Genomic DNA, 14511 nt, shown 5'->3' with positions numbered 1-14511 from the left:
TTCTTCCTACATAAGTTTCTCAGGGGGTTGAGAACTCCAAATTCAACCTCAGTTGGAAAATGAATGAATTTGAATTCCATCCCTACTGCTGGTCCATTTCTGAATGCAATCAAAATGCTGCTGTATACTTTTAAAGTACTACTTGTGTTCTCAGTACCTGAAGAATCATTGTCTCCTATATGATTTCATTCAACAATAAGGTCCTCATTGGATGCCTCAGCCTTGAAAAGTGTTGTATTGGTAACTGGAACAGGGTTCTTTTCATTTATAGTTTCCTGCCTCTCTGGAAGGCATCATGTGGAGAAGTTAGTCTGGTACCTATTCTGTTGTCATTTGGTGTCAGGCAACATTTCAGGCAAAAATTTTGGTGCTAGGCATTTTTTAAAAAACAAACAAAACCTATTGACCTTTTAATTTATACTTAAACTACATCATTGTAGAGTATATCTCTCCATCTCACACAATAACAGTCTTTACTCTGCAAACATAAGGGGAGCTTCAGTGATTTAGTGAACTCTGGCACTTGAGGAAGGGGATTCCTTACCACTTTTAATGATTTAACTCTTTGCTGCTCTAAATGACTTCTCAAAGTTGAGGAGAGTGGTAGAATATTGTGTCATTTCCATTACTAGGAAAGAAAGACAGAGAGCTGAAACATTCTCATTTTAAGAAACAACACTGAAGGAATGGCAAAGTATTTGCAATCACTCCCCCCAACAAAATCCCTTTGATTTCATCGTCAAGAGTGAGAGGCTAATTCACCCACCTGCAACCTATGAGAATATGCCATACTCTTGAAGAATATTACAGGGGGGATTTTGTTGTACACCTTACATTGACAAAAAAAAATCATGTCCCAAATATTTCAGTACAGATTAATTTAAACCCTAGTTTCAACATGTATGACTCCTCCTCCTCCTCCTCCTCCATCTCAATGATAATAATAATAATAATAATAATAATAATAATAATTCCTCACCTCGCCCTGCAGATCGAGATGGGGTTACAACCCCATAAAAACATACAAAGACAGTCAATAAAATGCAATAAATCTAATGCAAGTACATCATCTCAGCAATAATAATATCAAATAAAATCTAATTTATCATAGTGTGACAGTTTTATAACAGTAGAATTGCACAGAATCATCGTCAAGGATTAATGGATGGACATCCTAAATAGTTGGATCGATAGGCCCGCCAGAAGAGCTCTGTCTTGACTGCCTTCTTAAACGTGTCCAAGGTGGTAATAAGAAGGATCTCTTCTGGCAGGCCGTTCCACAATTTAGGGACAGTGGTAGTAAAAGTTCTTTGGGAAGTCATAGCCAAACCAATCATTTGTATTTCCAATAGATTCTTCCCAGATGTTTTGAGAGTGCGGGATGGATTATGTAGGGACAGGCGTTCCCGCAAGTAACTCAGGCCCAAGCCATGTAGGGCTTTAAAGGTAATAACCAATACCTTGTACTGTGCCCAGAAGCTGATTGGCAGCCAGTGAAGTGATTCCAATACAGGTGTTATGTGGTCAGACCTGGAAGTACCAGTGAGCAGTCTGGCTGAAATATTTTGGACCAGTTGAAGGTCCTGAACTCGGCACAAGGGTAGCCCCATGTAGAGCGTGTTACAGAAATCAAGACGAGAGGTTACCAGTACATGTACCACTGCTTCAAGGTCCCTTTAGTCCAGGCAGGGCGCAGCTGGCGTATCAACCAAAGTTGATAGCAAGCACTCCTTGTCGTTGCATCAACTTGAGATGATAACTATAAGGACGAGCCGAGAAGTACTCCCAAGCTATGAACGTTGTCCTTTTGGGGAAGTGTGACCCCATCCAGGACAGATTGACAAATTTCCTTGCCTGGGCCTGGGGTTCCTATCGCTAGCACCTCCATTTTCTCTAGATTCAGCCTGAATTTGTTTTTCCTCATCCAGCCCATTACCGACCTGAGACAGGCATTCAGAGGAGAGATGCCAGCTTTAGTCACTGCAACAGTCGGAGACATAGAGAACCATATTTGGGTGTCATCAGCATACTGATAACACCGCACCCCATGTCTCCGGATGATCTCGTCCAGCAGCTTCCTGTACATTTTGAGCAGCATAGGGAACAGGATGGCGCCCTGAGGGATGCCAGATGTCAACTCCCTTTTAGAAGAGCAGCTTCTAAATAATGCTTTGGGGAGACCTATAGTTCAAAAAGCAGGGGATAAATTGTATAATAATTTAAAACATCCCCAACCCTACACATGGTCACAAAGAGAGAGCCAGAGACTTCAAAAATAGCTACGTAGTATTTAATGAAAATGCAGAAGTGTAACTGCCTCTGCTCAGAGGCCTTATATTTTTGCCAAAGACAAAGGAGATAGCAGAAGAGACAGAGCAGCAGAGACTGCAAATGAGAAGTAAAGATGGACGTGGTGAGATTTAGGTGGCAGTATGGTTGCAGATAATACGGGCAGTGAATGGTACATTGGGGAAGGCATTCAGAAAGCTGATTTTTCAGTTATCAACCTGTGGTGGTTGCCTGCCAAAATAAAAATCATGTATATTCATTGCAGTCTGGTTTTTACAAAGCACTTAAAGAAGGCTAGGATAGCGAATTGATGAGCAGAGAGAGAAAGCAATATAGTTCAAGGCTTGGATGTGAAATGACACAAAAAGTCAAAGTGGAGTGATATTAGATGACAGATATGTGGAAGAGGCAGAGAAAAAAGTTGCAAATGGAATCCAGACAGCGATAACAGGACTTGATTCGGAAAATGCATATAAAACTGTGTCCTTTGAATTGTGTGTGAAAATAATGCATGTAGACACAACAGTATGAATTCAGATATATAATTAAAACAATAGTCTCTGGAGGTAACTAATCAGACTGTTGGCATACCTCCCATAAGTTAGATGCTTTAGGATGCACAGTCCAAGTTTAATATAGATCATTACCCACTAAACAGCTAGATGATAATTCTGTCTATGTTAAAGCCAAGTAAAAGCAATGAAGCCAAGGGAACCTGGTGTAAGTACCATTCATGACTTTTAAAATTTATTCCAAAGTATAATTTTGCTTGATTTCAGCCTAATCTCTCTTATCACCTCATTTGAACTTTCTTCCTCATTATTCCCTTTCATGTTGAAGTGTCTAAGCTAAGATCCTGCCTAAGGGTGGCATTTACAGTTTGTGACCTTCCATACCAAATTCATCCCTCTTGCAATGTATCATTATGTCACACAAACAACAGGGTCACCAGACCATCTGTCTCATCCCAGGTATCTAAAAACATGTGGATCGTCAGGTACTGTAACTAGGAATATACACCCCGAGATAGACGGGCCAAAAGGGGTGTGGTGACGGTGATACTAGGGTTCCAGACCACACAGCAACCTCACGGTCTGGAACCCTAGTATGTAATGGTGGTGGCCTGAAGGCGGCGTCCCACACGCACGGCTGCCACCATTTTGACATAAAGGACACATAGCATCCACACATCGCGGCGTGTCTGTTATATTGCGACGTTACCCTGGTGCCGGTAAAAGAACCTGGAAAAAGCGGGTTCTTTTAACTCTGGAGGGACGTCGCGTGGTCTAGTGGCTGTAGTGTCCCACCAAAGTTAAAATGGGCACCTGCAGACTACTGTTTTCGGGTGGTCTGTACTGGGCTTACATTATATGACTGTCTCTGGCATGGTAGGTTTTAAATTGTGTAGGCATATGTCAAGATGCTCTACAGAGCTTGGAAGGTTCTTCTTAATGTTACAGCTCTAAGATCTGCAAAATTAGCTCTAAGATCTTCAAAACTATAATGTTAATTAGCTAATATTATAGTTTTAATGTAGAAGTAGCTGCTCCCTTTTTCATAATTTAAAAGAAATTATGTGGCATAGTGGTTTGAGTATTGAATTATGACTCTGGAGACCAGGGCTCAATGCCCAGATTGGCCATGAAACCCATTGGGTGACTTTGGGCAAGACAGTGACAAACCTCCTCTGAACAATTTTTACCAAGAAAACCCCATTATAGTTTAATCTTAAGGTCACCATAAGTTGGAAATGACTGGAAGGCACACAACAACAGTTGTCTTTAGTTGTAACTACTACCAACTGCTGGCTGGCACCTTCAGTTACCAACCATCAAAGTACTACTAGCCTATGGTGTAGAACATACTTAAGCACACACATCCTGCAATTATAGTAACAGTTACAAAAGTGCTTATAAAAATTACAGAACAAAAGAGCTAAGTTAGCTCTTCATTACAGATATACCTCAGTTGATGAGGTAGACATATTCCTGAACAAGGTACTACTTTAACTTAAAATAGATAACAGAGGCAAAAATAATATGGGAAGAAGAGGATTAGGTTCCTACACAACAAAAATGAAGAGCAGTTTGACATATTTTGGCAAACCTTTGGTCCAGACTAAACAATATGCACATGTGAAACGAAACAGCCAAGCCAGGTAAACTTTGAATAAATAAATAACAACATTTTCTTGGAAGATTCAATATTTTGAATCTTCTAGAGGCCATTTAAAATGTTTTTCTAAAACACATTCAGTTTTTTTTTCTTTTATTAGTTTCTACTTTTTTAATGATTTCCATTTAGTTGGCAAGACTTAGAGATCTATGCTTTTCAAAAAACAAACAAACATTAATAGGGATAGGTACTGAATCAGGCTTATCATTTCTCCCCCTCTCACTCTGTTTTGTTATTCATACATATTCCATGAGGGATTCTGGAGGCATCTGCTGTTTACCTTGTCTGTTGCAGTCAAGCACACTGGTATAGTAGAATCAGCTAGAGTAGAAGCCTCTCTTCTTAGCTCAAGTTTTACATACTGCATTGTTTACTACAGATGCACTGTTGCAACTTGTCACCAAAAGCCAAAAAGCTTTCCTAACTAGTGCCCATGATATAAAATGGCAAAACTCAGCAGTTAAAAGCAATCATATAATGTATGACCTACATCAACCTTTCAGATAAAGCCTAGGGAAATAAACAAAAATCTTGTCCTGACACTGAAATGGCATCATAGTTGGCATCAGGCTAATCTCCCTTAGGATAATTATTTTGGAGATAGAACACCACAACAAAGAAAGCACAGGCTTCTGTAAACATCCAGCTAACTTCCCTTGGTGTAAGATGGCAGGTGGATACACGGAAGAGGTTTCAATGTGGTAATGACCAAAAGATTCATCTTAACAGCTTTCTTAAAGCTGTTTAAGGTGGTAATGTGCCGGAGGAGATCCATCACATTACCACCTTAAACAGCTTTAAGAAAGCTGTTAAGACTAATCTTTTCCAGCAGGCCTTTCCTGAATAGATAACTGGCCACCAAAAATCCGAACCTGTTATGCCCCTGAATTCTGCTACAGCCACTGTTTGATTTGTGTTTATTTTGTTTATTTGTTTAATATTTTAGGATATGTTTTAAACTATGTACTGTTTAATTGTATTGGGGGGGGGGGGTATTCTGGGATAAGATTGTATTGTTTTAATGTGTAAGCTGCCCCAGTTGTGTTGCTCAAAGAGGTGGGATATAAATACATCATCATCATTAGGCTATGGAGATAAATATACATCCGGGAGACAATGATTCTCTTAAGGCCATTCAGATCATTCCTATTTTTATTCATTGGGTCTGCTTAGAGATGTGTGGCATTTAAGTTCCTTGGTTGTTATATTGCTGTATTTTCCTTAAAGAGTTCAGTTATTCCCCTCATTCCTGAGTGCAGTTATTCCACTCTGCCAACTATTCAACTCTAACAGTATGAATAATGTTTTTTTAACTCTTCAAAACAGGGTGAAAAGGGTCCTCAGGGCCCAGCTGGACGTGATGGAGTACAGGGGCCTGTAGGACTTCCTGGCCCTGCTGGTCCAGCTGGTTCTCCTGGAGAGGATGGTGACAAGGTCAGTTAATTGTTCTTGATTGCAAAATGTATTTGCCTAATACAGGAGTGTGGCCTCGAGGGCCATTTTTGTGACCCTCTAATACTAAAAAAAAAAAGTAACAAATAATCTCCCCAAATGCCTTCTAGCGGTCATGGGGGTGTTTTCACCATGTTTTCACCATGTTTTGAGCTTCCTAGGTTATTTTAGGGCTAAGAAAGGCCTTTGTTAAAACCAAAAGTGTACTGCTTTGCTTCCTGTTTGTCAGGAACAAAACTCCTCTCCTGGCCCTAAAGCAGGCCTTAAAAATGACAAAAACCCCTAGATCTAGAGGATGTTGGCAGACACTTGGGAGAAAAAAGTTCACTGGATTTATTTGGACAGTTGAATTGCAGAGTAGCAATTTATGAACTGAGCTGCAGCTAGGGTGCTTATTCAAAAATGGTGGACTAGAGACACAACTAGGATGTATCCACACTGCAGAAATAAAATAGTTTGATACTACTTTAACTGCCATGATCCTCTCCTGGAGCTTGGTGAGGCACCAGAGTTCTCTGAATGACCAGACTGAATACCTCACCAAATTACAAATCCTAGTTGGAAATACAGGATGGAGCCATGAAAGTCAAACTCCTTTATTTCTACCGTGTGGAAGACCTGATACACTCAGTCCATGAGCTTCCATGATGCCTTGGTTTAATAACCTGGGATAGAGTATTTTGCTCAGGCATGCAGCCTCTGGCATGTCCCTTTGTGACGCATTAAATACGCGTGGAATTGAAATCCATCACAGCCTTTTGTTCCATCTGAATCAGGGAACTAAGCTTTGGAATAAGCCAGAATGTTAAGCCAAACCAGACTCTTAACATGTTTGGCAGCTAGTAGCCATAGTTTCCTGGTTTAGATCAAATGAAAAACTAACAGTTGAAACCCCCTCAAATAACAGCAGTTCTTGCAAAGGGAGAAGCAAAGAGGCTGTGGGCCCAGGCAAAAGACTCATTTATATTTTGGCATTTTAAGCTCTTATGTGACCATGCAAATGAGGCCATTCTCTTACAAAGTCAATAATTATTTATCGTTGACTTCTTATAACCTGAATTTTGATACTGTTTGTATACAGGAGGAGGAAGCTCTCTTTCAGTTGATCACTCACTATTAGAGAGACACTTTATATTGAAGGAAATGTTAGTGAGGCAGGCGCCTTCCTTTAAAATCCAATTATAGTAGGTTTTGACATCAGGCAATGTTGTGCTTTGAGCCATATCAGTCAATACATGTACTAATCTGTCATGCCAAAATGTGAGTGATCAATGCAAAAATGTCCTCCTTAGGCCTTCACTCTGGCATAAGATAGCAGAAATAAGATGACATTTAAAGTTACTTTATTGTTGACTAGAATTAACTGGAAAACAGACTCTTCTAAAGGAGAAATTTAACACTTTTCTTTCTGTTACAGGGTGAAATTGGAGAACCAGGTCAGAAAGGGAGCAAAGGTGACAAGGGAGAAAATGTGGGTATTTTCCTTCTTTTCCTTTGGATATTTTTTATCTTTCTTTTTATGGTTTAGTATTGACTAATGAATTTATTTATTTATTTGGTGTTTTTATACCCCACTCTTCAGCCGAAAAGCTCTCAGAGTAGTTTACAGATTATTAATTAGGCATTTTCCTGCCCTCAGGCTTACAATCTAAAAAGACAAGACACAAAAAGAGAAGGGAATGGCAGTGGGGAAAGGGAATAAGTCCAGCAGATCTTCTCTGCCTCTGAGCCCTGGACCATGGCATATGGACTGGAAGGAGGGCCCTTCTTCTTACTGTGCCTAGGCCTGATGGAGCTGGCCTGCCCTTCTCTCATTCTGAGGCCAGATGATGGTAGATAGAGGCATGCATGTATCAGAAAATATTATAATTGAGAAAGCAGGAAAGAGGCCTATGTTTTAGAAAGGCTTTGCCATTTCAGATTGGTTAAATTAAAGGAATAAAGTTAGTTGTACTTTTGCAATAGCTTCCCATAACAGTGACAGATGTTTTTCAGAGAGGTCTAACATCTAGTTGAGATGTCATGTAGCCTTCAAGATGCTGCTCCCATTATGCATTGCTACTTGCTATGCTAACTAGGTCTCCTGGCACTTGAAGTCCAACAGTATCTGGAGAGGTACATGATTCTCCCCTACCCTCCCATTCTAGGATTTCATGGCAAAACTATTTGAAGATGCACTAAGTATGTTGCATACAGCTCAATGTATTCCCCATTTTTAATTGCAAGTAAGCATGCAGGGTCCTGAAACTGCTTCATTGCTTCATTTCCTGAATGTACTTACTGTGATGGTTTTCCCTGCTTCCTACCCTTCCCTCCCAGGGAGTAAGACAGAAGCAGAGGAACCCAATGCCAACATGGGAAGGTTCTCCATGGTCCCACTCCACTCCTGCTGAGCTGGATGGGACCCGTTGAGACCACCTTAATCCCAAAAACAACTTGCTGCCATCACCCAATGATTTAACTTGTCACACCCCAGCAATGTATTGGGACATTTCTAGGCCTTCTACATGTAATCAACAATAACAACAAACACTAGCTGAGCTAAGGCCATTAAAGGGAATGAAGGAAGAGGCAGAGTACTGGAGAAAAAGGTTTATTACAAAGTAAAGAATATTAAAGAGTAAGACATGCAGAACAACTGGTCCTCCAGGCACAAACGTAAAAGATAAGTTACAAAATAATAATTATTTCAGCCAAACATAGCCAAACCTGAATTAATTGACAAACTGATGATTTTATTTATTTATTTACTTATTTATTTCATTTATATCCCACCTTTCTCCCCAGAGGGATCCAAGGCGGCTAGATTTTCTGATAGATTTTTTGTTGTCGTTACTGCACTGTTTTAGTGTGTCAGTTTTCTTGGGCATCCTAATGATAAGACCATTTTTAATCAGAAAAGAAGTGTGGTATGGAATATCATTGTCTTTTACAAGTTTTGAAACTAATTCCTTTTGAAGGAAATTGTCTCAATACCCTGATATTATGTGGAATGAACTTTGGAGAGTTTTCCAGGGGTGTTGACACTTTTCAATCTGGGTGTTTCCATACATTCACCATACAGGATAAGCATCAGGCTTGCTGTCACTGTTCTTTTATAGTTTGTTGAGAATCACCCATTTTGCATGTTCTCTATCATCCTAACATGTTTCTAGCTCTCTTTTATTTGCTTTCAGGGTAGCAATTACAATACTGTTAGTATTCCTCTAGTTTATTCAGTAATCTCAGCATTAAAAAGCATGCATTTTCAGCTGCATCCACATTGCAGAATTAATCCAGTTTGATACCACTTTAATCATGTCATGGCTCAGTGTTGTGGAATTTTGGTAACTGTAGTTTGTTGTGGCACCGGAGCTCTCTGACGGGGAAGGCTACATGTGTCACAAAACTATAATTCCCAGAGTTCCACAGCGTTGAGCCATGGCAGTAAAAGTGGTGTCAAGCTGGATTATTTCTGCAGTGCGGATGCAGCCTTTGTATTCTTTCCCAATTAAAAAATTGTTCTGCTTTGATACATTCAAGTTTTCATATAGGCTGTAATTCTAGATCAGCTACAGAATTACATAACTATACTATTTAAATAGCTGAGAAGTGTCTCCCATTTCAAGACTTATCAGGCATAACCGCTGTAAGTAACTGGAGTCCATTTGTCTGCCGATCAGGATGTGTTAGATCTGCTTCTCCCACAAGTAATTTCTGGTGAAATAGAAGAAGGATTCTTGATGCAATTCCTATTCACACTAGAGTTTGTTCATGTGCATTCCAGCTGACAAGAGAAGAGACCCCCCCCCCATTACTCATAGTGTCTGCTGACTAATAAGTCCAATTTGGAAGACTTTGACAATTCCTACATATTCTCTATATTATTGGATACATTGGGATCAAGAATAAGAACCAGTCTATGATCACGAATTCTATCCGCAGTTTTATGTACTCAAAAAAAAAAAAAAAAAAAAAAAAAAAAACCAAGGAAAAAAGCACATCCTAGAAGGAGTGTTTCGATACTTATGGTTATACAGATACTTATAAGCATCTATCTGTCTATCTGTCTCTCTCCTTTAGGGAGAAAGTATTCAGATGTACATGGACTGAGATCCTACATGTATGCATGTGTCTGCATATGCAGTTCTACATCTTCCCACTGCCTAGGAGCTGTCAAGCCCCAGAAAGGGCTCTTTTCCAGTGGGGAAGATGATTCAGATCATAAGTAAGCAGAGCAATATAATGACCTGTTGTTCAGTATGAAACCAATGTTTACACTTGTGGGGAAGAAATGAGAGTGCACTTTCACATGGAGTTTATCCACTTTCCCATTGCCCTAGGGATTCAGAGAAGACCTGTATTTGAGGTCTGAATCACTTCGCACCCCTGCTATCCTCTTCACTCTGGTATGAAGAAGCAGTAGCCACTCACCATCCTTGACAGTCGCAAGTAGAGTTGCCATAATTCTCTACTACAAACCAGGACAAAATGTAGGTCAAAATTTAGCCCAAAATGTAGGACAATTGTAGGATAAAACTTAGCCCAAAATGTAGGACATTTAAGGCCCTACATTTTTCTTAAATGTCCTACATTTTGGGCTAAATTTTATCCTACAATTGTCTTACATTTTGCCCTGGTTTATAGTAGAGAATTATGGCAACCCTAGTTGCAAGGCATAGGAGGTTTTCAGACAGAGCCCAAGGACAAGAGAACAAGCCTTTATGCCCCATCCAAAAAGAGATTTACGCATGTGTTACCCTCACTTTCACTAACAGGATGCAGACTTTGATTGTGAAGATAGTTGTTGAATATCACTTTAAATTTTATGTCTATGGGTAAGGATAGCTTACTGAAAGTCCATTTTGCAACAGATAACTCTGTGAATTACATTTTTTAAAAAGGCCAGGTTATTGATCCAGTACACAGTACTTTTGCACAGCTTTTAATTGTGCATGCTGTTCTACCAATCTGTAGCAGAGGGAGAGATGGGGAAAGAGGCCACACTGTTGAAGAGGGAATGATGAGACACATTCAGTTCTATAGAGTGACCAGCTCCATTTTGGTTTCTTCTCAACAGGCCTGAACAGACAGGCCAAAATAAAGCTGCTTTGGGTCACTTTGGCGGTATGCATTTAAATGACACACACAACTTAAGAGGCTAGAAGTTGCACCAAAGCTGTGCTCCAGTCCTTAGGATTGAAGCCTGGCTTTGCTGTGGCTTCCGGCCTCTTAGGACACATGCAGCATTTAAATAGCATACCTCCAAAGTAACCTGAAACAACTTTATTTTGGCCTGTCTGTTCAGGCCCAACTATTTCCATGCTAGTGCACTGTTGTAAGATCTAGTGCTTGTGTTTATGTTTTTCCTGTACTTCCTCTGCCCTGTTTCCTTTGTATTATGTCTTTTGGATGGGAAACCAGACAGGACAGTCTGTTGTTGTTGTCTGTTGCTCTTGTTTAGTGGTATGTAAACTGCTTTGGGTGCCTACTTCATTGAAATGTAGAGTTTTAAAAGGGAATGAATAAATGGATGTTTAATATGAAAATTAGCATAGAAAGGAGAGTCTGCCAATCACAAGAACAAGCTATAGTTTCATTCAGGAAATAAGATTTTAATGAAAAGTATTTATTTTGGCAATGGATAATAAAATTATAGTTTTCCCCCTCAAATCTTGAAAAGGTCTCTGTGTGTCTGTGTGTGTGTGTGTGTTTCTTAGTTTTGGAAAAGCTAGGAGAGATCGTGATTTGTTTTTCAATGGAAATCCACTTTTAAATATCCTGAAATACTGCAAGCATAATTACCTTTGATAAATGTCAGTTTCCAGTGTATTGTAGACAAGCAAGTCTAAGACTTTTGGAAATGAACAAATAATGCTTGACTGCCCTGAATATAAAAGACCTTGGAGAAGCAGCACAATCCCTCCAAAGAAATGTAGAGATGCTTATTAGGCCTGAATAATGCAAAATACCTTCATGTGAATCCACTGCTCATCTGACTTTAGATGCCAACTTTATCTTATTTTCTTTCCTTTCAGGGTCCTCCTGGACCACCAGGTCTTCAAGGTCCTGTCGGTGCTCCTGGTATAGCTGTAAGTATTCTGCTTGTTATGCATAGCAAATGAGTACCTTTTTACAAATCCTCATTAGTTATACTGAAACCTCAGGCGTAATTTATGTATCTTAAAATGGAGAAGATCTTAAATCACCTCCTCAAGGCATTTTGTGTGTGTGTAATCCTATACATACCACAGGCTCTAGTCCTGGGTCAGCACACTCCTGCTTCTTACAGGGATGAAACAATTCAAAGGCCTGAACAGGAGAAAAAGACTGTGGAAATGCATTGGCTCAGTTAATTCCAAGCTAGGTAACTGAATGCAGGTAGAATAGGTATTTCCAAATGTCTTCTGTCATCACTTGATGACTTAAGATGAATTAACTCCATTGAAAAGGTGACATTGAAGGTTCATCTACAGTGTAGAAAGAATGCAGTTTGGCACCACTTTTTAAGTGTTGTACTCCATCCTATGATGTCCTCGGATTTGTAGTTTGACAAAGTCTTTAGCCTCCTCTGCCAAAGAGTGTTAGTGCCTCACCAGACTACAAACCCCAGGATTCTGTAGGATAGAACCATGACAGTTAAAGTGGTGTCAAACTATATTATTTCTATTGTGTAGAGGCACCCTGAGAAACAGTCAGTGTAGCTGAATGGTTGTCTAACTCAGGCTTAATACCAGTGCCCTTTTGTGTTGTTGCATACTCATAACAAAGGTTGGTGGGTTAAAGAATTTAAGTGGTTATGCTCCTCTTCAGCATTGTTTTTGGGTCCATACAGTAGGATATGTTCAGTTAGGCCATAAAATGTGGCATGTGCAAATTACATGTACCTTCTTGTTTGCTTTGTATTTTTTGAAGACATGTAACAAATGAAATGTAGGAATTTGGGTCTAAATCCAGTTGCTATTCCCAATTAGAGTGTACCATTAAGGAGTTTATCACATGGAGCTTAAATCCCATGCTAGGCGTGGGATGGAAGCACACAGGGACAGATACGCTACCCATGCTTATTCCAGACCTTTTAAAGAATGGGATTTTTCACCTGGAAATGGAGCTGTGTGATAGTATCCATCCCTATGCATTGACATCTCATACCTAGTGCAAGATTAAAGCCCAATGTGACAAACTGCTAAATTAGATGTTAAATCCTACTGATACAATAGGTTATCTGTAATTTAGCTAACAACTGGATGCTCCCTTCCATTAACACCTTTCCAGATTTATTCCTGGTATCAGAGAGTGCCATTTTGGTATAGAATTAGATCTCTTTGAAAGATAGCACCAAGCAATATTATGGCTTTATTTTCTCAGCACTGAATGTTATCCTTTTCTTTAACAATACAGCAGTCCTGATAATGTTGCATGCATTGTGCTATAGTGAATGCTTTTTATAACTTTACTTTTCTAGGGCTCTCACACTATTCTATGACCCCTTTTAAAATGTCTACTTTGCAAGCTAGTATTTGTACTTGTGATGATGGAATAAATGTTCCAGCCATGCACACCATTAAGTTGCTGAATTGTCACTGAAGTCAATGGGATTTTGATGTTTCCTTTAGAATTGTAGTCCAATCCTATGCATGATATTTTCTCACTATTTTCTGTACAGACCTTTCTTCAGAAATAACATAGTCAATAGGTTAAGAACCTTACTGTTTTCTAACAATTCTAATATGCTTGTATTAGAATTAACCAGCACCTGCCAACTCTCAGCACAATAGCTGCACTGATTAATAAAGTATATAACAAAATTTCATTTGGTGACTTTATTATGACTGGGCCACTTACTTTAATTGTATCTGGAGAACGCAAGTCTTTAGTTCACTGTAATTGCTGAATGAATGAGTCAGAATACAGGCAAACAGTGTCACTTTCTTTCTAGAAAACAAAATCCTGTCCCAACCACATTGTTTGTTTGTTTATTTGTCCATAAAAGAACACAATTTCCAAAGATTAAGTACTAGATAAAACATTATCCACATTGTGGAAGGCCATCCTCTCTGTGGTACACCAGGTCTCAATAATGGTATGTTTGGGTTATTTTTTTTTTAAATAGCTTTATTCAGCAAGTATGCACAACATTAAAACATCCATATAACCATCAAACATCATAACAGCACCAACATCAAATATGTTCTAACTCATAATCATTCATAACATCCTTAGTCTTCTCCAAGATTATTTTACCATATTCATCATACCTTCTTTATACATTCTCTCCAAATATCATATACCCTCTCTTCCCTTCCTCATCCCTTCTCTCCCACTCCTTACTCACCCTCCTTTCCTTCTCACTCCTCTCCACTTCAAGCCTTCTTAATCTTTCCACCTTCTTCCTCTTGCCTTTATCCATTCTTGAAAACATCCCTTCTTCTTATCCTCTCACTCCAACCATCCTTATGCATTCTTACACCCTCTTCTACACTGAGTTTGACTTCCAGTTTGGGCCATTTGTTGAAAGGTTAAATTTTGCCTTGTTTTACTACAATCTATGATCTCCTTGGAATTCCCTCATATATTTTATGACTAGGTTTTTGTGGGATTGTTTTATTCATTATG

General features: G+C 39.3%; 1 protein-coding gene across 1 annotated transcript in view; it reads left to right on the top strand.

Moving 5' to 3' along the window:
• LOC149316541 (collagen alpha-1(XI) chain) overlaps positions 1-14511 on the top strand; it is a 325693-nt gene that overhangs the window by 240968 nt on the left and 70214 nt on the right. The window contains exons 44-46 of the mRNA XM_089515788.1: positions 5791-5898; positions 7334-7387; positions 11934-11987. Of these exons, the coding sequence (XP_089371914.1) occupies positions 5791-5898; positions 7334-7387; positions 11934-11987 (216 nt within the window). The remainder of the gene's footprint in view (positions 1-5790; positions 5899-7333; positions 7388-11933; positions 11988-14511) is intronic.

The sequence above is a fragment of the Sceloporus occidentalis genome, unplaced genomic scaffold, assembly GCF_023333645.1.
Source record: "Sceloporus occidentalis isolate IW3139 unplaced genomic scaffold, rSceOcc1.0.p SCAF_3, whole genome shotgun sequence".
Lineage (NCBI taxonomy): Eukaryota > Metazoa > Chordata > Lepidosauria > Squamata > Phrynosomatidae > Sceloporus > Sceloporus occidentalis.
Note: the sequence above shows the minus strand (reverse complement) of the source record. Positions and strands in the feature narration are given on the sequence as shown.